Source organism: Nicotiana sylvestris, chromosome 2 (genome assembly GCF_000393655.2).
Source record: "Nicotiana sylvestris chromosome 2, ASM39365v2, whole genome shotgun sequence".
NCBI lineage: Eukaryota > Viridiplantae > Streptophyta > Magnoliopsida > Solanales > Solanaceae > Nicotiana > Nicotiana sylvestris.
Window position 1 is genome coordinate 55,352,761 of NC_091058.1, and position 25,077 is coordinate 55,377,837.

The window sequence follows — 25,077 nt, forward strand, 5'->3', positions numbered from 1 at the left end:
CTCCACAACGCGAGTTGGATTTTTTTTTTTTTGGCATCGTGAGTTGGAATTGTTCTGCCAAATCTGACTTTATTCCTTTTTCTTTTATTTTGTTTTCTTAAATGAAAAGAAGAACAAAATAAAGAGCGAGCTCCCCTCCCAAATCGCAAAAAAGCGACGATTCTTCCATACAAAATACAATAACTTCCACTTCGCTTCACACTTCAAACCACCGCGGCATCTTCAATTCTTCCCTTTTCCGGTAAGTTTTCCGTCAAAATCTCACTATCTCCGAATTCGAAGCCCTCAATATAATTTTGTTTTTCTCTTTCTATTATTGACTATAAGTTGTAATCTCTAGATTTAACATTTGTCAAACATTCCGTTTGTTTATTTATTATTTGCTGTTTTTGTCAATAAGTCGAAACCCTACATATGGCGATTTAGGGATTTTGCAATTTCCCATAGTGATTTGTAGCCCCGCACTTTGATTGTGTTTCTGTCTTCGGTAGGTTGAAAATGCGTTTAAGAAATTTTTCCACTTTTACATGTTGTATCCCATAATTTGTCTTATTTTTAAGATTGCAAATCACACTTTTTAAGGAGGCTTAATTGTAGATTTTCTTTCGGTGATAGTGCATATAGCGACGGTGTATATAACTTACTAAATAGGATGGGGGATGATAAATAAAATAGGATCAACAAGCCAAGTTTATATAACAAAATGACTTGAAGTTACCCAAAAAAAGAAAAAAAAAGAAAAGAGAACCTGAATTACAAGACATTTAGCCTAGAAAGTTGATGATGGTGGTGTCCGGGTCAACTTATGCATACCTTTACTTTTTCACCGGTACCTGCTACCTTCCATTAGCACAACACTGCCCATAAAGTTTAGGTAGAAGAGAAGAAATCACTTAATGTTTTTTTAGTGAGGGTAGTGTCTGGACCAGCTTGTATGTATCTCGACTTTGCCATAGGTTTCCACCAACACAGGTATCGAGTAACTCTGTCCACCAAAACTTAGGAAGATTTAAAGAAATCGTCTATTACTGAGTTTTAGTCTCATGGTTATTTGCTAATACGTTTTTTTGTCAGACTTGGTACTTGTTTATTTGCTTGTGACAACTTAAGTTTAATATTACCCGTTGTTACTCCTATGGTTGCGAGGGGTTTCTCTTCTGAAATATGTAAGAAGTTAATTGTGTAGCAAATCTTAGTGATGAGATTTTGAATGCTTGTTTAGTTTGTTATGTAGAAAATGAGGTATTTGCTAGTGTAACTATTGAATCAATTTTTATCCTTTCCAAAATTTGAGAACACGCTTAGGACAATTGTAATGGTGATATTATATTCATATAATGTATTTTATGGTTTTCACTTGATTCTTGATATATATTGAATATTGATACTTGTTATTTGATCCGGTTATTGTTGCTTGTTGATTTGAAGTTATTGTTTTAATAGAACCCTCTGCGGCGAAATCCTTGAGCCGCCACTGGTACGGTTTGAGAATAGTTCTTAGCTGATGGCTGACAAAACAAGAACAAAGCCAGTAAATGTTTACCTCTACATTCCAAACATTATAGGTGAGTTTTTCTTTGAAAATTTGTGTTAAGAAATTCGAAGAAGCTTCAGACAAAGAAATGCCACTTAAGTGATTGTTCAAATGTTTGCTGAGTATTTAGATATTTGTGCTGAATTAGTTGTTACATATTCTGTTGGATGCAGGGTACTTAAGAATTTTGATGAATTGCGTTGCATTTGCTGTGTGCTTTGCGGACAAAAAGCTATTTTCGCTTCTCTATTTTGTTAGGTGGGTTCGCTTTATTTCTTATTTGTTTTCTTTTTGAGTTTATGGAAGTGGGGTTGTTTTATTGAGTTTTTGGTTTCCAGCTTTGTCTGTGATGCTTTGGATGGTTGGTTTGCCCGAAAATTCAATCAAGGTGAGAATTTTTCCTTGTTTTATGTTTTGATGAAATACCATGTCTCTTTGGATAAGAATAATAAACCATTAAAACCAAAGGAAGAATATACTGAACAAATTGACTGAATATACTGAACTTTGAAAGAATACTAAGCTTAGAAGAATAATAATGAATAAATACAAGTATGGATTCAGAGGTACAAACAGAAATGAAACCTAGAATTTTGCCTGAGGAACTAGAAACCTATATGTAACTGACCTATTACCTTACTTTATCAAAAAAAAGGAAAAAAAAAAAAGGAAACCTGTACCTGACCGGCACATTTTTATCTAAAAGGTTTTCTTTTATTTCTCTATCTACCATAAAGAATGAAAGAATGACTCTACCTACAAAGAATTCGGTAAAGAAAGAACGAAGATTGTGTGTCTATGAACGACGAAGAGCTTCGACAATAGACCAAGCAATCACCTTGGCTGATAATAAGAGGATGAACTTCCTGCAGCATTAAGGAGTGCCAATCGGAGACTGTGTAGAGATTGGTCTGAGCTATTTCTTTGGAAGCTCCTACTAAGATGAGAAATTCCCCGATAAAGCTTGTACAAGGTGAACTCATATTGGCCAAAGCTCTGAGTAAGTGAATCATCATTATTTCCCTACTTCGTGACCCTTTAGTCCTCATGTGAGTGCATCTTCAGCAACATTTGCCTCTGAAGCAGTTCCTTCTCTGTAATCCTGGTGCATTTGAAACTCCCTTTGCTTCATGGCTTCCGCCATTTCCCAAAACGTTCATGCCTTACAATCCTATCTTGTCCTTCACGAGCAATGGTATTTCTGTTCTCTCGAGCAAGCAACTCTATCTTATCCAGGGCTATCTAATGGAAGGTTGAAATCAATAGAATAAAAAACAACAGCATAGCATATGAGTGAGTTTGCAAGTCTTGATTCCAAGCTAAGCTCATTGTGCTTAAGAGCAACCATTGGCGGAATTTGTGGTTCTAAATAACCGCCAAAAGTCCCTCAGGATCCCCCTAGAAATATCAAATAGATGCTTGTGTGTAATAACCCGACAAATTTTAAAGAACTTTTAAGAGATTTCTTTGATTATTGTTTACTTAATTTAAAAGTTTACTTACTGAAAGGGTAAGAATATTTAGTACGTGGCAACCCTCAGGAGTTGGCCTGGTGGCAATTGACTTGAGCCTTGGGGTTTGCTCCCTTTCAAGGTCTCAAGTTCGAAACCCATTGGGTGCAAACAATTTCTGAGGGCCATCGGACTGGGTAAAACCTGAATTAACCGTGGTGCACTTGCGGGAAACTCCTTGCCGAGGGTCTGTGCACCCCCGGGATTAGTCGGGGCTCGAAGAGACTCGGACACCCGGTGCAAATCAAAAAAAAAAAGAATAATTAGTACGTGGCTACTGGGCTAAAACATTACATATAACATTAGAAAACAATATTTCTTAAGGGTCTAGAATGTGGGCCAAACCCATTCTTGTTGGCTGCCACGTCTTAGTGGCCTAGGGATTGCACACTAAGATTTTTATCTTGGTTATTTGAGAAAGAACAACAACATTGTGGAGAACCTTTGGGAACAAGGTGGCAGCGGTTATGTGTTAGAGAATAATGGCAACTATTTGATTTGAATAGACTATCATAGTGTGAGAATCCTTTTTGGGGAAAAGCTAAGCAAACATGTATTTATATCTATTCCTATTCGACTAGTATATATTACATTGAATTTGAGCCATGTGGTTATTATTTATATCTTGAAAATGATTATGGCAATGATTGGGTACAAAATCGTTATGAGAATGATTGATGAGCTTTTAAGAATCAATTTACTGCAACCCCCCTTTATATGTTGTTAGAATTGGCTATACCTTTTAAAGCTCATATAGGCAGATATAGAAATATGCCTTAGATTAAGTAATCAAATTAAGGTGTCAAGAATGGATCTGGTTGAGGCAATATATTGCTGGTTTAGGATGTACATGAACGTCTAACATTTTTTTTAATAGGTAAGTATTGTCGATGTCAGGTAAACAACACTAAGAAGGTGCTGTACATTCAAAAAGAAAAACATAAGCGTATCAACCCTGACTATCTATACAAAAGTTTCTGTAAATTGCAAGTGTTTCAGCACCTTCAACTGTAAGTGTTTCAGCACCTTCAGCTACTTCCAATTTATACCAAAAAGAAATCATTAGGATGCAGTAGTTCTCCGGGTTGAGCTCCTCTTATCTTCAAAACACCTCTTGTTTCTTTCCATATATACCACCAAATAGCAGCTGGTATGGTGTTCCAAGTTTTCTTTAACTGTTTAGGCAGCCCTTTCCTGCTCCAGCAAAGAAGTACTTCTACTGTTAATTTTGGCATAGCCCATTTCATTCCCATCATATTCAGAAACATCTGTCGTACTTATGATTTATGAAGTGGTAGGGAAATGCATAAAGTGGGGATTGATGTCTTCAAAATGTTCCTCACACAAATAATATCTATTTACAAGTTGTATGCCTCTTCTTTGTTGATTTTCCTTAGTCAGACAGGCTTTCTTAACAGCTAACCATACAAAGCACATAATTTTCCCTGGAGCTTTAGTATTCCAGAGAGCATATAAAACGTTCAACCATTTCATGGACCTCTCAATCACTGAGCTTTCTTCTGGAATGTAATCAACATTCCAACTGTTGCCTTCTCTGCCTTGTGCTACTTTGAGATCAAATTTTCTATTTAAATATGCGTTAATGATCTTTTATCTACTCGAGTCCTGCCCTTCTCGTTGCACAATTTACACAATGTGCAATACCCCCCCCCCCGACCCCCCCCCCCTTTTTTTTAAAAGGTAACTATTTGCACACCCCTTTGACAATTAAAAACCTAAGTATTAATTTGAAAGGTAACTGCTTGAGGATTTGTGACTTCATTTCCTCACTGAATCTTTTATGGATTTCAAGCTATTGGTTACTAGTGATATGTGTGCTAAAATTTTATACAGGTTAATTACTTCATAAAAAGTTGCCGCCAAGTAACCACGAGGTCATGGGTTCAAGCTGAGGAAACAGCTCTTGCAGAAATGCAAGTAAGGCTGCGTGCATAAGACCCAATGTGGTCCGGCCTTTCCTAGGACCCCGCCCATAGCGGGAGCTTAGTAAACCGGGATACTCTTTATTTTATTACTTCATAAAAAGAAGAAAAATTACACTGGGTAATAATGTGTAGCATCTGTGAGTTTTTCCCCCAGTTGTTTGGCTTTGATGGACATTATTTGAGTTTCATATGTAAGACCTGCCATATATTTTGGATTGTCAATTTGTTTAGGCAACTGAAAAAGTATTTTGATTGTCAATTTTCCTCTATGGATTCAGCTTCAACATTTGGGGCTGTTTTGGACATGGTGACAGATAGGTAGTGCCACATTTCTAACTCTCAATCCCCTCAAAACCCTTGTGGTTGAATAATTAAAATATTTTCCCTTGCTTTCATATTAAAGATCTCAATTCTACTTTCTTGTTTATGTGCGCCGGTATGATTTTTCAGGGTTAGCACTGCCTGTCTGCTGGTGATTCTTTCGCAGGTTTATAGGTAGTTTCATTGACTCCTATTTGCGTAAGCTTGTGGATTGTTAAAAGCTCTGGCATATTTAAGATTTATTTCCTCCCGTGTCCTCATGCTTCCAGGCCTGGTCTAGTTTTCTTGTCATTGCTTGCTCTAGATATTTCCAGCCATTGGTTGCAAATGTATAGGTAATTAACTCTCCACTTAACCGATATCCTTTAAGTGAGGATTGATGCTGCATTATCTTTTCTCTTATCTTGTGTTTTAGACTTCTGATTGATCAGAGCGTTCTCAGATGAATAATTTTCTTCAAATATTATTGCAGTACCTTCTTAGTAGGAAAAACAAGTCATAAAGATGTAAAAGACAGCAGTAGCTGGCTATTCAAGCTTTATTATGGAAATAGGATGTTTATGGGCTATTGTTGCGTATCATGTGAGGTAACTGTCTCTATCGATCCTGAAAAGCTTAGAGCTTCTTTTTCTGGACTGAAGTTGTCATCTGACTTAGTTTTTATTGACCAGGTTCTTTATATTACCTTGTTCCTTCTTGCAAGGAACCAAACTGAAAGTCTTATTGATGTAAGACCATTGCTATTATGATCTTATATATCTTTCTATTTCTGTTGCCTTGTGTTTAAGAAGCCGATTCACCATTTCTGCATTTCATATTTAGGTTCTTGTAAATGCTGCAACGACAAGTTGGATTTATCTGGTCTTACTTGCTCTTCTTCTATTTGGATGGGCAATCAAACAATTTGTTAATGTTATCCAGGTAGACAACTGTTACCTATGCTAGATTTTGACAGTGTAGAAGAATTGTGCATATGTAATATATCTTATTTGCCGAGTTCACTTTGCCTAGTGCTAAATGCTGTTATCAATATGACGCTTTTCTGGTTTCAGATGAAAACTGCGGCTGATGCTTGTGTGCTGTATGACATCAACAAAAAACAGTAATAGTGATATAGACGCAAAACAAGAGGCTTCTGCAATAATGCTTTTCGGGATAGTGCATTTGGTTTTCTGGATAGTGCGTTTGGTCATGCATTCCCGTCGTTCTTCGGTGTAGCAGCTTCTTTGGTGATGGCTTGAATTGGAAATAGCCTTTTGATGCATACGTTCTGTAGAAATGAACTGAGACTTTTGATTAACAACTGCTTATGGCCTAAGGCCTAATCATGTATGCCATTTCTACCTCGATTGGTTCTGTGTGCCTAAAGTTGAATATGATTCTAACGGGTTTTGCTGCCATTTTTTTCCTTCCTTTTTTGCTTAGTTGGAATGTACATACTCTTTGGCAAATCGCAGGGATTTTAATGCTTATTCTCTGATTGTTTACAAATAGCCTGTGGATTTTGTCTCATCTCGGTTCATTAACTTTGCTTGGATATCAGCTGTTTCCAAGAATTCACGCTAATATATGAAGTTCCAACATATTAGATTGAAGCACTTTTGGTCTTTTTGGCGTCCCGTTTATGTTTTGTTCTCTTTAATATTACCCATAGAATTTATTCGCCAATAGAAAAGTGAACTCGATTCACTCCAACGCTGCAGTAGCTAGAAGTTTATCATGTTCATCTTGTAAGTGCAATCCATGAGAAAATCTTTTTTGGGAAAATGGCTATTTTTGGGGAATGTTGGTGGAATTGAAGATATTTTTATGAATAAATATTTTCTGATGTTTGGTTGGTTGTGGAAAATATTTTTCAGGAAAAAATATATATTAAACAAGATTATAAATAATATTAGCAAATCATTTGTAGGTGCTAGTTATAAGAATTTTGTGTGTGTGTGTGTACTTACTTCAAATGGTAACTTGATTATGATAAAAAATATCTCAATAAGTATTTAGTATTTGTCGTCCTAGATGACAAATTCGAAAACTGTGACCAGAAGTAAAAAGCAACTTTATCTTCGATTTTAAAGACAACATATGAATAGAAGCCTGGCTTTGAGAGTGTTTTGTTCTATCTGAGTTATCAAGCTAAACTAGCTTATGTAAGGATCTTGAATCATTTGTTTACTCTCAAGTCTTATTACCCAGAGAAAAAAATGCTATGCGGATGGGGTGAGGCGGTTTGAAAATTTTGCACAACCCGACTAATTGAAGATCTCGTCTCATTAATGAAGATGAATCTTCAATCAAAAAGATATATCCTCATAAAAAATACATCACCTAGTATTGAAGATAAACAAATGAAACGCCGGATTAGAATTAATACAGGCTAAACCCAAAAAATTGGCTAATGATAATACAAAGGCCTAAACCAATTGCAACAAGGGAAGAAGCCCAAGTGAGCTTCTCAGTAATTCTAGGAATCCTATCCTTCAATGCCTGACTACATGAGCCAATAAAAGCAGTATAACTTCCCATTGCCATAACAGTTCCAACCAAGAACATACCCAAAAAAGCAGCACCAGCCAAACGAGAAGGCAAAGCAAGCGCGGGCAGGATTATCATCAGTGCATCAGGTTGTAACCCATGAACAATGCCGGTCGCAAAAGTTGCAAAGCCTACTTTCTTTTTCTTCCCAATAACTGGAGCATCAATGCCTTTATATACACTAACATCAGACTCGCCATTTTCAAGGGCAACATACAGGGTATGGGCTTCAGATGCTTCCCTAATTCCCATTGCTCCAATAACAAGAAGGGTGAAGCCTACAACTCTTGTACCCCATGTACGAATAACTTCAATGTGGAGTCTGTCCTTTAAGAGCAGAAACAACAAGCCAAAAATCAATTGCCCAGCATCGTGACCACAGCCCCAGAGAGCTCCCACTGCTGCACTCTCCATCCTTGTGCGGCCTATTGACAAAGGAGCCAAAGCAGCAAGATGGTCAGGACCTGATAGCGTGTGCAGGCAACCAGCAAAAAAACCAGTCCATGCACTGCTTAGTAGTTCATTACGAACAAGTCGACTCCCTACTGCTGCTGCTACCGGCCCTCCAGTCTTAGCTGCAGCTTGGAAACTAGCAAATGCTGGTGAAACAATGACCGGGTGGATGAGCATAACAAACACGGCTGACAGAAGAACTATGGTACTTGCAGAAAGGACCTGAATGGAATCATATGAAAACACAAGACATGCTGAGGAGAAAAAAATATTTGTAGAAGCAAATTGTAATGCATGGACCATCAATGGCCTTTTCTAGTCAGTTAGCTGATGCTATGAAATTCAATGAATACTATTTTACATGGTATCATTGAAAAACTATATACTGAATATTGTAATTTTACACCACAGCAAGGTGAACCTCTCTGTAACCCCGGCTGCAATTCCTACTGGTTTATCCAACAGGCTTGACAAGTCTGTGGTGCTTGTGCTAAAAGCTCTCTATTACTGGCATCATCTTGACATCAACATTGCAGTTTCATAGAGTTGTAAACTGTTTCTAACTTCCATCTAAATGAAGAAGGTATGTTTCTATTTGAACAGAAGGTTGTTGAATATAAAGTATTTCGATATAAAGATGTAACTACCTGTAAATTAATGAATATTCTTATAGAAGGCCCATAAGATAAGAACAGCATACAAAAAAATAATGAAGACACACCACCTTCATCCTTTTCTATAAGTAATAGTTTAATCCTCTTTTTTTTTCTTTGGCAAACAGGATATTTATTTGTCAAATACTAGGTAACATCAGTCATAAGTTCCATAGGATCATTACATTGCAACGATTGGCCATACATGACAGTCAGATTACCAAGCTTAGCCAACTGCCTACAGACATTCACTAACACAGACTCAATAGTTTAATCCTTAATGCTTCAATATTTTTTTTCTTGCTTTCATTGCAGCAAAGCGGTTGCAAAATGTAAAGCTATGTTTCATATCCATTTCTACAGATCATTCAAATGACATCCTTTTATTAAATAAGCCTTCACATTGTTTACAACTTGAACGTCTAGCAATTTAACACGTGGACACAACAGATTTCCAAGTATATTCTTGTAACACTTTTTTTCTAAGAAATGTAACAAATGTACTTTCTTTTAAAACTTTATTGAGGTAAAGTTGCAAAACATGCTCTAGTGACTTTTGATTTGGTATTTCTTCTTTTTCTGTTGCTAATATTTTCCAAATAATTTGATTGGTTTTAGCTGAACAATGGTATATATAGAGTTCTTGCCCTTATATAAGCTAAGATTTCGAAGAGAATGTCTCTGCATTATTGTTTCAAATAGTAGATAAAAATTTCATACAATAAATGTAAACGGCAAAAAAGTAGAGGAATAATTAGGTAAATTTTTCATTGTTTTTCATTATTTAAGAATATAACTCCAATATTGAATTTATTGTTAGTTGTTGTTCTTTCCATGTTAAACCTGGCAAATGAATATAGGCGAAAGCATTCCTAATATCAGATGATTTATGAGATCAAGAAATGGAAAGTTAAAAAAGGAACCAAAAAATTATGTCCACAATGCTGGTTTCTTTTTCATTTGTAGTGCATAGATATTATACCACACAATGTATCCTTGGTGAAACTCAAAAATAGAGCATTCAAACAAAATTCAATCCTAGTAAAGAGATTTTGATAAGAATTAAGAAATGGACCTTGGGACTAACTCAACCTCAAAAGCTACCTCATGAGGTGAGAATTTCCCAAGACCATATAAAGAGACCAATTGCCTATCCTACAACCGAAGAGGACTTCTAAGTTCTAACTATTGGGTTTATAGTGCAAAAAGGTGGCTAACTCGTCTTCCATCATTTAAATTGAGTCTAAGTGAATCAACTAGTATTTGCATGAAAGATGAAATATTTTTAGACCATAATTGCAATTAAAGTAATGCAGGAAACAAGCAAAAACGTATAGAAAGCCACACTGACCAACTTACCATCCGGTACTGAAAAGAACGTTATAACTCATCTGAAAGCATACATCAGATTGTGATGAGTGCTTTTAATGCTTTTCAAGTACCCAAATGATCTGTCCCCATAAACCAAGCAACAAAAACACCTCATAAGCAAATCATAGAACCTAAAATCATTGATCAGACTTTTGAATTGTACCCTAGTCAACAGTATAAGATAACAAAAATGTTCCATCAAAAACTAGAATTCAGCTAATTAATTTGCTCAAGTATACCAGTTCAATTAACTAGCACAGATTTGGCAAAGCAACCACATATTCAATCGGACTACTAAAACATGATGCTGAAAAACTAAAAGGTAATATTATTCTCCCTGAATGTTGAAAGTCAAACCATTGCAGGCTCAGAAACCAATATTTAGTATCCTAACCAATTCAAGTTTTACCTAGTATACATTTATAAAATGAGGTAGTGAACGTTGCATTAGCACTGAGAGATATAACTACATCAAGGCAAATTTTCCTTTGAAACTAAAATGCAATCCCCTTTTAAAGTTGGTATATCAAACTAGTGTAAGGTCCGGCAAGAAATGGCAGCTAATGAAGTTTTGCAAGGTTATAGAAACCAGAAATAATCTACCGAGGAAGCTCTTCAAGTACTTCATAAGATTTTAAAAAAGATGGAAAATCCAACGAACTTGAGGGCATGCATAGTTGCATACTACATTTACAAATGTTTTCTCAGGATTCCACGGACTATGAAGATTTTATCTTCCCAGCTGTTACCAATCTAACAAGAAAAATGAAGCTTAACTGCAACTTTCATTTTTTCTCCTGATATTTAATCTCATTGAAAGATGCCCAGTTGTACCCTTGCAAAAAAGAGGAACTCCGAGCATAGCTTGAACACAGATTGCAACTTAACTGCAATTGTAGTTTTCTTCCTGAGATTTTTTTCTCATTGAAAGATGCTCAGGCATATCCTGATATTTTTGCCTTTGAGATCTTTCAATAATCTCATTGAAAGATGCTCGGACTACATTTTATACAATTACACCTTTGAAGAACCTGGCCGTGGTAGATGCCATTTTTTAACCTAAAGAATAAATATAGATGTTACATTGAGACGGACAAATTTGAGTCTTCTACAAGGTCCAAATGTATTGGTTTCTGACAGTGTTGTCAAAGGCGCGCTTAAGCCCTGAAGCAAGGCTCAAAACATGTTGAGCGATTCGCCTCGCTTTGTGGGTGCTTCAGTGTCGCATTAAGGCAATAAGACATACTTTTACTTGCCAATGAGTGTAATCCTGAAAAGGCGACATTAAATAATTGATATTTCACTTTATCGTAATCTTTTTTTAAAATTTCATGTCCATATATTTGTTATTCATGCTTTTTATTATTGTTCTTAGACTACATATGCATATTTTTACTTTTTCTCCAGTTACGCCTTTTTTCATTAAAGCCCATGCTTTATTTGCGTTTTGCGCTTAAAGCCCCAAAGGACCTTAGAGCTTTTTTGCGCTTTTTGCTTTTGATAACACTGGTTTCTGATATTTCAGTCGTTTTACATGTTCTTTTGTTCCATATGACCCTTTCTCTTTTAATCTTGTAAAATTAGGATCACCTTAAAGGAAACCACCATTGATGGTTCAATTGGAACTAGTGGTTATAGGACCGGCTAACTGAAGTATGGACACACTTAATCACCCTTCACCTGAAGGTGATTAAAGAACACCATAATAAAGCAAAAATCGACATTAAACTGAAGTTTATATTAATTAATTTTCTTCATATACACCAACATGGGAGCTGAACTTTTCATTTAGATGGTGTCTGGGCCAGCTTGACGCTTTGTCTATCCAACACTACTGAATTGCGCATAGATACAAAACTTAACACTTTGTCAATCCCAATTTGTTTGAAACTTCTTGCTTATCATTGGAGGGCGAAGCTAGAAGCCCGCCTATTGGTTCAGCCTAACCTAGTAATTTTTATTCAAACAGTGTATTTGTGTTAAGAAATTCATTAAACACGTACGAATATTAAATTTAAAACCAAGTTATTTACACTTGAAGTCATGTTTATAAATCCAGAACCAATTAAGTTGAAATCCTAGCTTTGCATCTGCTTATCCAAAACAGGGGCGGAACGGGGTTCACCCAAACCCCCTTCGCCGAAAAATTATACTGTATACGTAAGGCAAAATCTATTTTTTACCTCTATATATTATGTTTTGAATCCCGTTAACACAATCCAAAAGCATAGTTTAGTGGTCAAGGGGGTTCAACACCTTTGTATAAGGTTATTGGTTCATTTCCCACTAGCTGCAATTCTTTTTACCTTTTTTCTTTTTTGAATCCCCTTAGCGGAAATCCTGACTCCGCCACAGATCCCAATGTACAATAACGCTATGAATAACCGAGTGTGAAATTTTACCAACTCTAGGAGCTATATAGGGCTACTTAATTCACTTCTCTTAATTAAATTCTATATATTATACTAGTAAATTTTCTCGTATCAAAATGACAAAAAAACATACATTTTTAAATATGAGTCAAAATGCTACCAAATACAAATCTGAATGTAGGCAAACGAATAGTATCAAATTCAACTTCAGGAGCTAAATCGGACAACTAATTCACTTTTCTTACTTAAATTCTAGAAATTATACTTGCAAATTTTTCTAGTATCAAAATGACAACAAAAAAAAAACATTTTCAAATATAAGCCAAAATTACCCCAATATTTTTTTTAATCTTGGCAAAGGATAATGGATTACCTTGTTTTGTTGAGATATTCTTTCAGTAATACGCTTGAGAAAATCAGGCTCCGATCCGGATCCGTTTGGAAAACCCGGAGATGTAAACGGTTTTTTGTCATGTCCATTTTGGGTAACAGAGAATGAAGAATCACGGAGGCATTTGAAGGAAAGCGAGTTGTTGACTCGGCGCGACTCAAGACTCAGTAGTGAAGAAGGGAGGTTAAAGTCCACGTGGCGAATTCTGGGAAGAGAAGGAGATGGCTTTAAATGGAGTTTAGAGGGAAATGGAGTTGTTGTGGAATAGATAAGCTTCTCCATTACAACTTGGTTGCTTAGAATTTGGTTATCTTCTCCTCCCTCTGTATTTTTACAGATTTTGTAGGGGACAGAGAGTTGTTTGACTTGGTAAGAGGATAAAGTAAGCAATTTTCAAATTTTTCTATTTTTTTTTCTTGTTATATAAGTAACTAATAATAAAAGTCTATCATTTGTTATAAATATATTATATTATGGATGTTCATTTAGTACTCCGTTGTAAATAAGCTTACTGAAGAAGCTTATCCATATGGGACTCCACCGTAAATATGTTTATCTATTTAAGTACTCTATTGGAAATAAGTTTCCTCAAGAAGCTTATCACTTCGATACCCGGTTATGGATAAATATTACCCCCGGTAGAAGATTATCCATATCGGGTATAATAAGCTTATCCTTTCAGTACTCCGTTATAGATAAACATTGCTCTCAGTAGAAAATTATCCATATCTGGTATAGTAGCAGCTTACACAGCAACTTCCTTTCTTCTATAAATAGAAGAGATTTCAGTTCATTATGTACATCAGTTTGAATTCGAATAATATATCAGTTTCTCTCTATACTTGTCTTTACTTTATAGTCTTTATTTTATAACACGTTATCAGCACGAGACTCTGCCATCTCGAGCAAATATTTTGAAAGTATCTGAGGTAAGAACTTTCTTTTCCTAAATAATGTCAAATCTTTCTAAACTTGAATTTGTAGCCCTGGATATATCGGGCAAAAGCTACATGTCTTGGGTGCTTGATGCTGAAATTCATCTTGATGCGATGGGTCTGGCAGACACCATCAAAGACAAAAATCAGGCATCAAACCAAGACCGTGCCAAAGCAATGATATTCCTACGCCATCACCTTGATGAGGGCCTGAAAATGGAATATCTTACTGTTAAAGATCCAGTCATACTGTGGAATAATTTGAAAGATAGATATGACCACCTGAAGATGGTCGTTCTTCCACATGCACGATATGATTGGACTCATCTAAGGCTACAAGATTTTAAATCTATCAGTGAGTATAATTCTGCTATGTTCAGAATTATTTCCCAATTGAAGTTATGTGGTGATAATATTACTAATCATGATATGTTGGAGAAAACTTTCACCACTTTTCATGCCTCGAATATGCTCCTGCAGCAGCAATATCGAGAGATGAGATTTAAAAAGTATTCCGAACTTATCTCACATCTTCTTATAGCCGAGCAACATAATGGGTTGTTAATGAAAAATCATGAAAGCCGACCTACTGGTTCTTGTCCATTCCCTGAAGTGAATGAGACGAACTTCCACCAGGCTAAACGTGGAAAAGGTCGTGGCCCCAGTCGTGGTCATGGTCGTGGTCGGGAAAGAAACTCTAATCATGGTAATAATAATGCACCAAAGAACACTCCACACCACCAGCAGTGGAAAAGGAAGGAACAAAAGCATGAAGCGGTGCAAGCACCAAATGCAGAAAATGCATGCTATAAATGTGGAGAAAAAGGGCACTGGTCACGTACCTGTCGTACGCCAACGCACCTGGTTGAGCTTTATCAAGTCTCCCTAAAGAAGACACAGAAAAATGCTGAAGCAAATTTTATCTCTGAAGATAATTTAGACTTCATGCATTTGGATGTAACTGATTACCTTGCACACCCAGAAGGAGAAACAAGTCATGTAATCGGTGGTGAATCTATAGAAATGTAAATATTTTAATTTTTATTATTTGTAATAGATAGTATGGTTATGTAATTGTTGTACATAAAGAAAAAATTATGATTTGATAATAATGTTTACTATAATATATCTTATTTATGTCATTTTGAAGAATATGGATAATATTATTAGATCAACTTAAACTCTAGCAGAGTTTGCAAGAAATATACAACCACCAGAAGTAGTTATATTTCATATATCTCATTGTAATTATATTTTGTTAACCACCAGAAGTGGTATATGTCTATGATCACCAGAAGTGATAATTTAGGCTTTCTATGGTTACAATTGAAGATAAGCTACATAAATATTCTCTATATTAAATGCACGCCTTGATTTGCTCCTGAAGTAGTAAATATTTTAAAAGAGGCTGAGGCATCACAATTTGATGTGATTAATGCGCCAGATAATTATGTTCGATTTCCTGAAGGATGAGAATTTTTGATAATATTAATCCATTCCCTGAAGTGAATATGACAATACTAATAAGTCGAGTAACTATGAATGTGCTCTTGATGTGAATACATTACAATTAACCTCCAAAAGAGTTAATATAATTGAGAGAATATATACTCAATATTTCGTATTTTAAATTTGCTCCTGAAGAAGTAACACAATTGAAATTGCCTCCTGAAGTGAAAAAATATTATGAAGAGGAGTTTTCGTGTGCTTAAACAATTGTTTTACATTGTTTATTTGATTGTGATTTTCTCTCATGACACCAGCAGTGTCTGAGCAATATTTGATAGTACAAAATGTATCAACAACTCCTGAAGAGCTAAATGTTTGCCTAAAGAATACATGACACCAGTAGTGCCAGATAAATATTAGATTGTGGATAATAAATGAAGGCTCTCGAAGAGCTTATATACAAATATGTCATTCATATTATATGATTATGGTCAAAACATATGTTGTAGTAAACCTGAAGTTTACTAATACAAATGGCTATCATATTGAGACTACAAATGATTGGAAGATTGATAATCTTCATGTTTCCACAATCATAAGGGGTAAAATAATATGTATGTGAGAAGTTACCCGCCTTATTCTTTAATTTGTACTATATCATGTATCACAGTAAACCAGAAGTTTACTAAAGCAAAAGTTTATGCCATAGTAAACCAGAAGTTTACTAAGAGATAACACATGACATGATAAACTTGAAGTTTTCATTTGCCATTTTTAAATGAGCTATTTGAGAATTCAGATAAGCATATACTAAAGAACTAGAAGATTCTTCAGGAATTCTCATGTGTTGCTTGTTCTCATAATGAATTGATTATACCAGCTAAAGTTGGGACTAAGACCCCTGATTCTGAAATATATAAAAGGTGAATATGGGCCCGTTCACCTATCATGTGAACCACTTATAGGTGCATATATGAGATGGTTACATGTGTAATTATTGTCAACCTGCAGTTTGGCATTTGGAATTGCTTTTCTCGATTAAGAGCATAATTTTCAGATTATGAAATCAAGACAGTTCATCTTGATAATGCTGGTTTATATCCAAGCTGGTTTAGCATTGAATACCTCCTATTAATGGCTAAACCATTGCTTATGAGAACAAAGCTTCATGTGTTGGTCTAAGATTTTCTAAATTGCATATAGCAGCACTTGTATGCATCAGATCAACAATATATGATAAGTCCTCCCTTCACAATTGGTTTAGGATCAGAAACCAAATATTTTTACTATCTTTTGTTGTGTGGTATATGATTAATTTCTCTACCATAATACACAAAGATATGTTTCCCAAAGATGATTGGGGATATATGTTAGTTTTTCTAACATTTGGGGGATGGAATAAACAGTTGAAAAATATGCTATATGAATCGAATTATCATGATCCTCACTTAGAAGATAATTCAAGTCGAATGCCAGAAGCATTTGCTGATCCAAAATTAAATATCATATTTCAGCTGCAAATGCTCCTATTAAAATTAAAGTCCCTGAAGGATAGAGTTTACTGTACGCATGAAGCGTGGTAGACCAATCGGTTCCAAAGGTAACAATCCTTGAAAAATAGTAGGAGCTAATGATCAAAATGATCATAATGAGGAGGAAATAAGCTCTAGAAGAGCCCACGACATAACATTTCATGAAACTTCCGAAAAAGTTCAGGTACCTGAAAATAAAGAAAGTGATGAGATCTCCACAAGTTATGTCGCTTCGGAACTGACACAAAATGATCGTCGACAATATATTTAATACAATATAGTGCACAATATTGTAAAAGATTGTGAGGATCGGACTAGCAGTCCAGACACTTGAAGATGTCACACCATTTAGATATAAGTCTTAACCTATATGACTTATTTGGCTAAATCTATATGAAGATCCTTGAAAGATTGAAAATGCCCGAAGCATATAATTCAAAGTCTTGAGAAATGTACTCGATCAAATTATAAAGATCTTTGTACGGTTTAAAGCAATCTGTGCGCGTGTGGTATAATCGCCTCAGTAAATATTTGCTGAAAGAAAGTTACATAAATTATGTTATTTGTCCATGTATTTTTATAAAGAAAATGTCATCAAAATTTGTTACACTTGCTGTTTATGTTGGTGACATAAATCTTATTGGAACTCCGGAAGAGCTCCAAGAGGGTCTTAAAAATACTTTTACATGGACAAAGTGTACCCATTAAGTACACCAATGAATATTCAATCACTTGAAGTGAATAAGGATCCGTTCCAACCTCTAGAAGAGGATGAGGAGCTCCTTGGTCCTGAAATACTCTATCTCGGTGTAGATGGTGCACTTATTTATCTTGCTAATGCTAACAAAAGTGGTGCAGATCGTATTGGTAATGCAGATGCAGGTTATTTATCTGATACCCATAAAGCTCGATTTCAAACCGGCAAGCAGAGAGTGCATATGATTGAGATCAGTGATTCATTCGAGAAACATGTGGGTTGGAATGTGATAAAAGACCCACAATATTATACGGAGACAATGTTTCATGCATAGCACTATTAAAGGGAGGATTTATAAAAGGAGATAGAACGAAGAACATTTCACCAGAATTATTCTACATACATGATCTTCAGGAAAATTGTGACATTGGTGTGCATCAAATTAGTTCAATTGACAATCCAACAGATTGTCTTTACCAACATCAATTTTTGAGAATATGGTATACAAGATTGGAATGCGGAGACTCAAATATTTGAAATAAGGTTTTCTTCAGGGGGAGTAAAATGTGTGTTGTACTCTTTTTCCCTTACTAAGGTTTTTCCCACAGGGTTTTCCTTATAAGGTTTTTAATGAGGCAGCCAGTAATGCGTATTACTAAATATGTGTACTCTTTTTCCTTCACTAGGATTTTTTCCCACGTGGTTTTTCCTAGTAAGGTTTTAATGAGGCACATTATCTTGTAATGAACATCCAAGGGGGAGTGTTATAAATATATTATATTATGGATGTTCATTTAGTACTCCATTGTAAATAAGCTTCCTGAAGAAGCTTATCCATATGGGACTCCACCGTAAATATGTTTATCTATTTAAGTACTCTATTGGAAATAAGCTTCCTGAAGAAGCTTATCACTTCGATACCCGGTTATGGATAAATATTACCCCCGGTAGAAGATTATCCATACCGGGTATAATAAGCTTATCCTTTCAGTACTCCGTTATGGATAAACATTGCTCTCAGTAGAAGATTATCCATATCTGGTATAGTAGCAGCTTACACAACAACTTCCTTTCTTCTATAAATAGAAGAGATTTCAGTTCATTATGTACATCAGTTTGAATTCGAATAATATATCAGTTTCTCTCTATACTTGTCTTTACTTTATAGTCTTTATTTTATAACACGTTATCAGCACGAGACTCTGCCATCTCGAGCAAATATTTTGAAAGTATCTGAGGTAAGAACTTTCTTTTCCTAAATAATGTCAAATCTTTCTAAACTTGAATTTGTAGCCCTGGATATATCGGGCAAAAGCTACATGTCTTGGGTGCTTGATGCTGAAATTCATCTTGATGCGATGGGTCTGGCAGACACCATCAAAGACAAAAATCAGGCATCAAACCAAGACCGTGCCAAAGCAATGATATTCCTACGCCATCACCTTGATGAGGGCCTGAAAATGGAATATCTTACTGTTAAAGATCCAGTCATACTGTTTTTTGGTTACACGATCAAATGGTAAAAATAAATATCTAGATAAAAATGAGATATAAACTAATTAGGTGTTAAACAAAGTTGATACATATATGATAATATTTTTTTGTGGTAAATATACATATATGATAATTAAGAAATACTAGTCTCGCTCGTTGAGACCTAATTCGATCTTCATAGAGTTCTCGAGATATTTTCTTACGAAGTTTTGTTATAGATGTATTAAGAAAATTTAACACTTTTCTTGATATCCATGTAATGTTGATAACGAATTTATTATAGTTCCTTAATTAATTATGTGATTCCAATCATAGTAGTTCGAATATTTGTTAGTCTACATGTGTGTCTATAGAGGTAGAGAGGAAATTGCTTTAGTAAACTCAATCAAACATGAGAGTAAAGAAACCTCAACACATCAATATTCTACACACTGAGTTTTAATCATCTGCTTTTGCAACGCTACTTGTTCTTTTATGTTATTTTGACTATTTTTTTTTAATTGTTTATTTTAGCTTCAAATCGAGCTCTAGTTTGTTGCAGTCTGATATTAATATTTGTTACCTTTTGTAAAAGACCAAATAAGAACGTTATCCGTGTAAGAATTGGAGTGTTAGGGGATTCACATCAGTGGCGGATCCAGAATTTTAAAGTTGTGGATGCGCACCAATCAAAATTCCAAAAGAAGAGGAAAAAAAGTTTATTTGTGGATGCTCACTCAATTTTTATCTTAATATTTTTATGATTCCCTATGCAAATTTACTAAATATGGTCAAAGGTAATGGGTGCTTTAACACCCACAAATGCCTAAGTAGATCCGCCACTGATTCACGTGAGACCTATCATCAACGCTTTCTCTTCTTTTTTATCTAAAATTGAAACACAAGGGGAGGGTGAATTGTACCCAATTTGAAAACTTAGTTGACTAGAGAGAAATAGTCGACTAATCTTTTCCAGCAAGTTTGATTTCAGTAGAAGTAAAGTATGGAGAAATAAAAACAGTAAAGACTCAGGAGTTTTATGCTGGTTCAGTATCGGTGTAGTCAGCGACGAAACTAGAAATTTCTCCAAGGATGTTCAAATTTAAATGAAGCGTAAAAAATTTCCGACAAAGAGTGTTCAATATCTATTATGTATCTCTAAAACATAATATTTTATCTATGTACACAATGCAATTTTTCGACGAAAGGTGGTCAGTTGACCACCCTTGTGACCATGTGTTTTGCCACTGGGTGTGGTACCTACATCCAGTTCTCTTGGGTCAATGTGGTTATCTTATATTTTCAATATTGAGTTGTTACAATAGTATGGTTTTAGTTCGTTCACCACTAACGATATTCAGCAACAATGCTTACCTTTGCTTTCAATTCTTGTTTTGTCTTCTAACTATTCCTATATTTTGTGACACTAGTAAATTCAAGAATACATTGTTTGATATAAGAACTAAAAAGATATAAAAGCATATATTAAGTTGCATGAACTTCCTCGCCCTTCCTCCTATTCTTTAATAGTGCTCGATGGAGTTTCTGATTCCTCTTTATGAGATTGTGGAAAATCATTGATAGTACGACTTTTCCTTTTGAGGCAGGATCTTCTAAGAGTATGACCCAAGGGTAGCCTCATGAATCTAGCGTATGAAGTACAACCAATTTCATTTTCAATGTGCAGTTTGGCTCCTTCTTCTTTCCAATCATTTGCTCTTAATTCTTCTGCTAATTTCTCTTTCTTGAGTGGTGTCCTTTCCTTTCCTTAAATGCTTGAGAATCTCTTGCTAGTTTGACTGATTCTCTTTCCTTACCTTTGATGGGAAAATTTATTATAGCCATTGGCTCTTTGATATACTTAGATTGATTTTCTTTCTTTCCTTTGTCCTTCGGAGCCGTTGCATCTTAATTCTCTTATGCCTCCTTGGATTTGATTACTGAAGCTGCACACATAATAAATTTACATTAGACAAGGCTTTTTGTAATTGTAGAAATTTAGGAGAATTCTTCTCTTTTATTGAATCCATGATATGTTGTACATAATGCCTATTTTATACAGTAATTTGAGAATAAACTAGGTACAATTTACAGCTATACAAAAATACAAGTGTTTAATTCTTAATTGTTATCCTATTCATATTTGCACTATGATATGTACAACTATACATTGCATTTGGATCTTAAATCTGGAAGGGTTAAGTATGCCTTCCAGCTGTATCCATTGTGTTACATTAAAGAAGTGGACTGAATCTTTAAACAAAAGGTCCAGACCTTAGCTTGTATTTTGGGCTTTTGAGTTGTGTGTTGGGCCAATTGATACTATTGGCCCAAAGCTTATGGAGCCTGATATACCTAAATCATAACATGCTGGTCTTCTGCTTTCTAGGTCATTTGATACATTTCTTTCTTCTTTCTTCATCTTCTTCGATTGTGCCTTCTTGTGTCGACCAACTTTTGATATAGGGGCCAAGGTCTCAGATTCTGGTCCAACACCCCCCCCCCCTCAAGTTGGAGGGGTAAAAAAACAACCCCAATTTGGAGACGATTGCCTTGTGAAGAGGACCCGAAAGTGGCTTTGTAAGGATATCGGCAAGATGCGATTTTGACGGAACAAACGATAAGGAGATCAGTCCGGCGAGGAACTGTTGACGGCGAAGTGACAATCAATTTCCACGTGCTTTGTGCGCACGTGAAAAACATGGTTTTTTGCTATATGAATAGCCGCCTGGATATCTGAATGAAGAGAGACCGGCAAGGTGGGTGAAAACGAGATATCTGTGAAAAGGAAAACAAGCCATGTTAGCTTTGAAACGACCTTCTTCATAGACCTGTATTCGAGTTCGGCAGAGGAAAGTGAGATGGAAGATTGTTTCTTTGATTTCCATGAAATAGGGGATCTACGAGGTTGATATAAAAGCCACTCACTAAGCGACGAGAGTCTAGACAAAACCTCCAATCGGAGTCGCAAAAAGCTGTTAATTAAAAAGAAGGGGCTGAATTCATAAAAAGCCCAAGTGATGGCGAAGACAACAAATAACAGAGAACGTGCAATCCGACAGTAAAATGAGGTTGACGGGGCTTTGCATATATTGGCTCAGATGCTGAACTGCGAAGGAGAGGTCAGGGCGAGTATGGGTTAAAAAATTGAGCTTTCCTAATAGTCGCCCGTAGATGGTTGGGTCTTTAAGAGGTTCGCCAACATCCGCTCGAAGCTTGCAACTAGGATCTAGTGGAGATGAGGCTGGTCGTGAATCAAGAACACCAAACTCAGAAAGAAGCTCCAAGGTGAACTTTCTTTGACTGATAATCAGTCCATGTTGTTCTCGTAGTATTTCCATTCCTACAAAATAATTAGCTTCTCCATGATCTTTAATTTTGAATTCTGAATCGAGGAAATCTTTTAGATTAGAAAGTTTTGAAGGGTCATCACCTGTGAGAAGTATGTCATCGACATAAACAACAACAATATAAATTCCAGTATCTATCTTCTTAAAAAATAAAGAATAGTCGCTAAGAGAGTGAGAATATCCTTTGAAATTGAGTGCACCAGTGAGTCGTGCATACCATTGCCGGGAAGCCTGTTTGAGGCCGTATAAGGATTTTTTTAACCTGTAAACATGATTATTAGAAGGTGAAGGCAATCCCGGGGGGAATCTCATGTACACTTCTTCCTGTAGATCACCATGAAGAAATGCGTTGTTGACATCTAATTGAAATAATTTCCAATTCCTTTTAACTGTAACAGCTAAAATGCATCTAATAGTGGTCATTTTCACCACTGGACTAAAAGTCTCAGTGTAGTCTATTCCTTCCCTTTGTATGTTCCCGTGGATAACTAGTCGAGCTTTGAACCTTTCAATGCTTCCATCAGATCTATATTTATCCTTATAGACCCATTTACAAGGTAAAGGTTTCTTGTCTCTCGGTAGTTCAACCACATCCCAGGTTTGATTGGTTTCCAATGCTTGAAGTTCTTTTGCCATTGCCTCCTGCCAACTAGGATGTAAAACTGTCTGGGATAAACTTGTAGGTACAATGATGTGAGAGATAGAGTTAAGAAGTGATTGGTTTGTAGGAGAGAGGTCTGTGAAATTCATAGTAGTAGGTGAGATTGGTGCTGCAAGACAAAAATTAGTTAGATCAGTCAAGTGCACAACATTGCATACATAATCTGCCAGATACGACAGTGGATTGTATTCTCTAGTAGACCTCCTTAGTTCAGGTTGAAGTGGAATGGAAGATGGAGAGGAAATAATTCTGGAAATAGGAGATGAGTTAGGAGATGTGCTAGGTGAGACTGTTGGACCAGAATATGAAATTGAAGAAAATTGGATATCAGATTGAGAGGGGTGATTGAAGTCTTGAATAATAGAAACTTCTTTAGGAAAAATGGATGGTTCAACTGAATGAGAGAAGAAAGGGGATATTTCCTCGTAAAAAACTACATTTTGTGAAATAAAAATGTCCCTAGAGTGAAGATCCAACAATTTGTAGCCTTTCTTTCCAAAAAGAATATCCTAGAAAGACACATTTTATTGATTTAGGCTCAAGTTTGGCTCTATGATGAGGTAAAGTAGAGTCATAACATAGACAACCAAAAAAATTTAGAAAATCATAAGATGAAACTTTTCCAAAAAGAATTTCAAAAGGTGTTTTGAAGTTAAGCACTCTAGAAGGAAATCGATTTATTAGAAAAGTAGCGGTTAACAAGCTATCACCCCAATACATGGTGGGGAGATTAGATTGAAATAATAAAGTCTTGCATGTTTCTAGTAGATGTTTGTGTTTTCGCTCAACCACTCCATTTTGTTGTGGTGTAGCGACACAAGAGGTTTGATGAAGGATTCCATTAGAAGAATTTTTTTTTGAAAGAATAGATCCTGATCCTAATTCCAAAGCATTATCTGAATGAATGATTTTAACTTTTGTGGAAAACTGTCTTTCTACCATAATTAGAAAAGATTTTAGAACTGGAAAAGCATTACTTTTTGTTCTTAATAGGTAAGTCCAGGTTCCCCTACTATAGTCATCGACTATAGTCAAGAAATATCTGTAGCCGTCATGAGTTGGGATCTTGTAAGGTCCACAAGTATCAACATGATGTGTTGATGTTACTTGAATGAAAAGACAATTTTGCCTGCCTAGCTTGAGAACATATATCACAAAGATGATTAAATTTGGCAAGAGAAGGAAAATGAAAATGGGATATATTTTGCATACTAGATAGAGGCATATGCCCCAATGTTTTGTGCCATAGGTTTACATTAGAGTTGACTCTAGTAGAACAAGAAACTAAATGAGACATAATGTATTTCCTAAGGTTCTTGCAAGCTGAATAAGATTGAAAACTGATTGATTTTCACAAACTAGACCTGAACTTAAAGAAGCTGATTTAAGTAGATATAAACTTTCCTTTACTTCACCAACTACCACTGACCTCTTCACTGAAGGGCCCTGCAAGAATGTACCAAAAGATGAGAAAAGTAAGGTACACATGAGTTGTTTAGTGAGTGTGCGAACTGAAATTAGATTAAACTTGAAATTTGGAACATATAACACATTGTTTACGGTTAAATCTGGCAGAACATGCACACTACCAACCTTGACTTTATATGAATTTGGGAGATTTACGTATAGAGATTTGGCTATAGGTTTGACATTAAATAAAATAGAATAATCAAAAGTCATATGTTCTGAAGCTCCAGAATCAATTATCCAAGAGGTAGAATTTATGTTAGGAAAACAAGAAAGACAATATAGATTAGGAGTATTAATTGTTTTACCAGCACAGTTGGCACTGACATTTGCATATGAAATCTGCTCATCCTGTTGCACCTTTACTTGTTGAAGAAGTTGATAGAGCTGACTATATTGTTCTTGAGTTATGCCTTTGCATGCTGTATT

The 25,077-nt window shown here is 35.6% G+C and overlaps 2 protein-coding genes across 3 annotated transcripts; one reads left to right on the forward strand and one right to left on the reverse strand.

Moving 5' to 3' along the window:
- Positions 1 to 19: 19 nt before the first annotated feature.
- LOC104238528 (probable CDP-diacylglycerol--inositol 3-phosphatidyltransferase 2) lies at positions 20 to 6,805 on the forward strand. 2 transcript variants are annotated; one of them, XM_009792902.2, is made up of 11 exons: positions 20 to 241; positions 1,444 to 1,565; positions 1,708 to 1,792; positions 1,873 to 1,922; positions 5,270 to 5,309; positions 5,442 to 5,486; positions 5,582 to 5,647; positions 5,785 to 5,899; positions 5,984 to 6,040; positions 6,135 to 6,233; positions 6,365 to 6,805. In XM_009792902.2, exons 2-11 carry the CDS (start codon positions 1,505 to 1,507, stop codon positions 6,416 to 6,418), a joined length of 672 nt encoding a protein of 223 aa, XP_009791204.1. In that variant the 5' UTR covers positions 20 to 241; positions 1,444 to 1,504; the 3' UTR covers positions 6,419 to 6,805. The 2 variants fall into 2 exon arrangements, with proteins under 2 accessions (XP_009791204.1, XP_009791205.1); XM_009792903.2 differs by having other exon boundaries at positions 92 to 241; positions 1,429 to 1,565.
- A 777-nt stretch (positions 6,806 to 7,582) lies between these two features.
- LOC104238529 (chloroplast protein FOR GROWTH AND FERTILITY 2-like) lies at positions 7,583 to 13,461 on the reverse strand. Its single transcript, XM_009792904.2, has 2 exons — positions 13,067 to 13,461; positions 7,583 to 8,519 (listed from the first exon to the last, which is right to left on the reverse strand). Exons 1-2 carry the CDS (start codon positions 13,364 to 13,366, stop codon positions 7,677 to 7,679), a joined length of 1,143 nt encoding a protein of 380 aa, XP_009791206.1. The 5' UTR covers positions 13,367 to 13,461; the 3' UTR covers positions 7,583 to 7,676.
- Positions 13,462 to 25,077: the final 11,616 nt, after the last annotated feature.

Coding starts and splice junctions, on each gene's coding strand:
- LOC104238528 (XM_009792902.2), top strand. CDS start 1,505: ATGGCTGACAAAACAAGAACAAAGCCAGTAAATGTTTACCTCTACATT. Junction 5,487..5,581: donor ATTCTTTCGCAGGTTTATAG/GTAGTTTCATTG, acceptor TCATGCTTCCAG/GCCTGGTCTAGTTTTCTTGT. Junction 5,900..5,983: donor ATTGTTGCGTATCATGTGAG/GTAACTGTCTCT, acceptor TTTATTGACCAG/GTTCTTTATATTACCTTGTT.
- LOC104238529 (XM_009792904.2), bottom strand. CDS start 13,366: ATGGAGAAGCTTATCTATTCCACAACAACTCCATTTCCCTCTAAACTC. Junction 8,520..13,066: donor GAATATCTCAACAAAACAAG/GTAATCCATTAT, acceptor GATTCCATTCAG/GTCCTTTCTGCAAGTACCAT.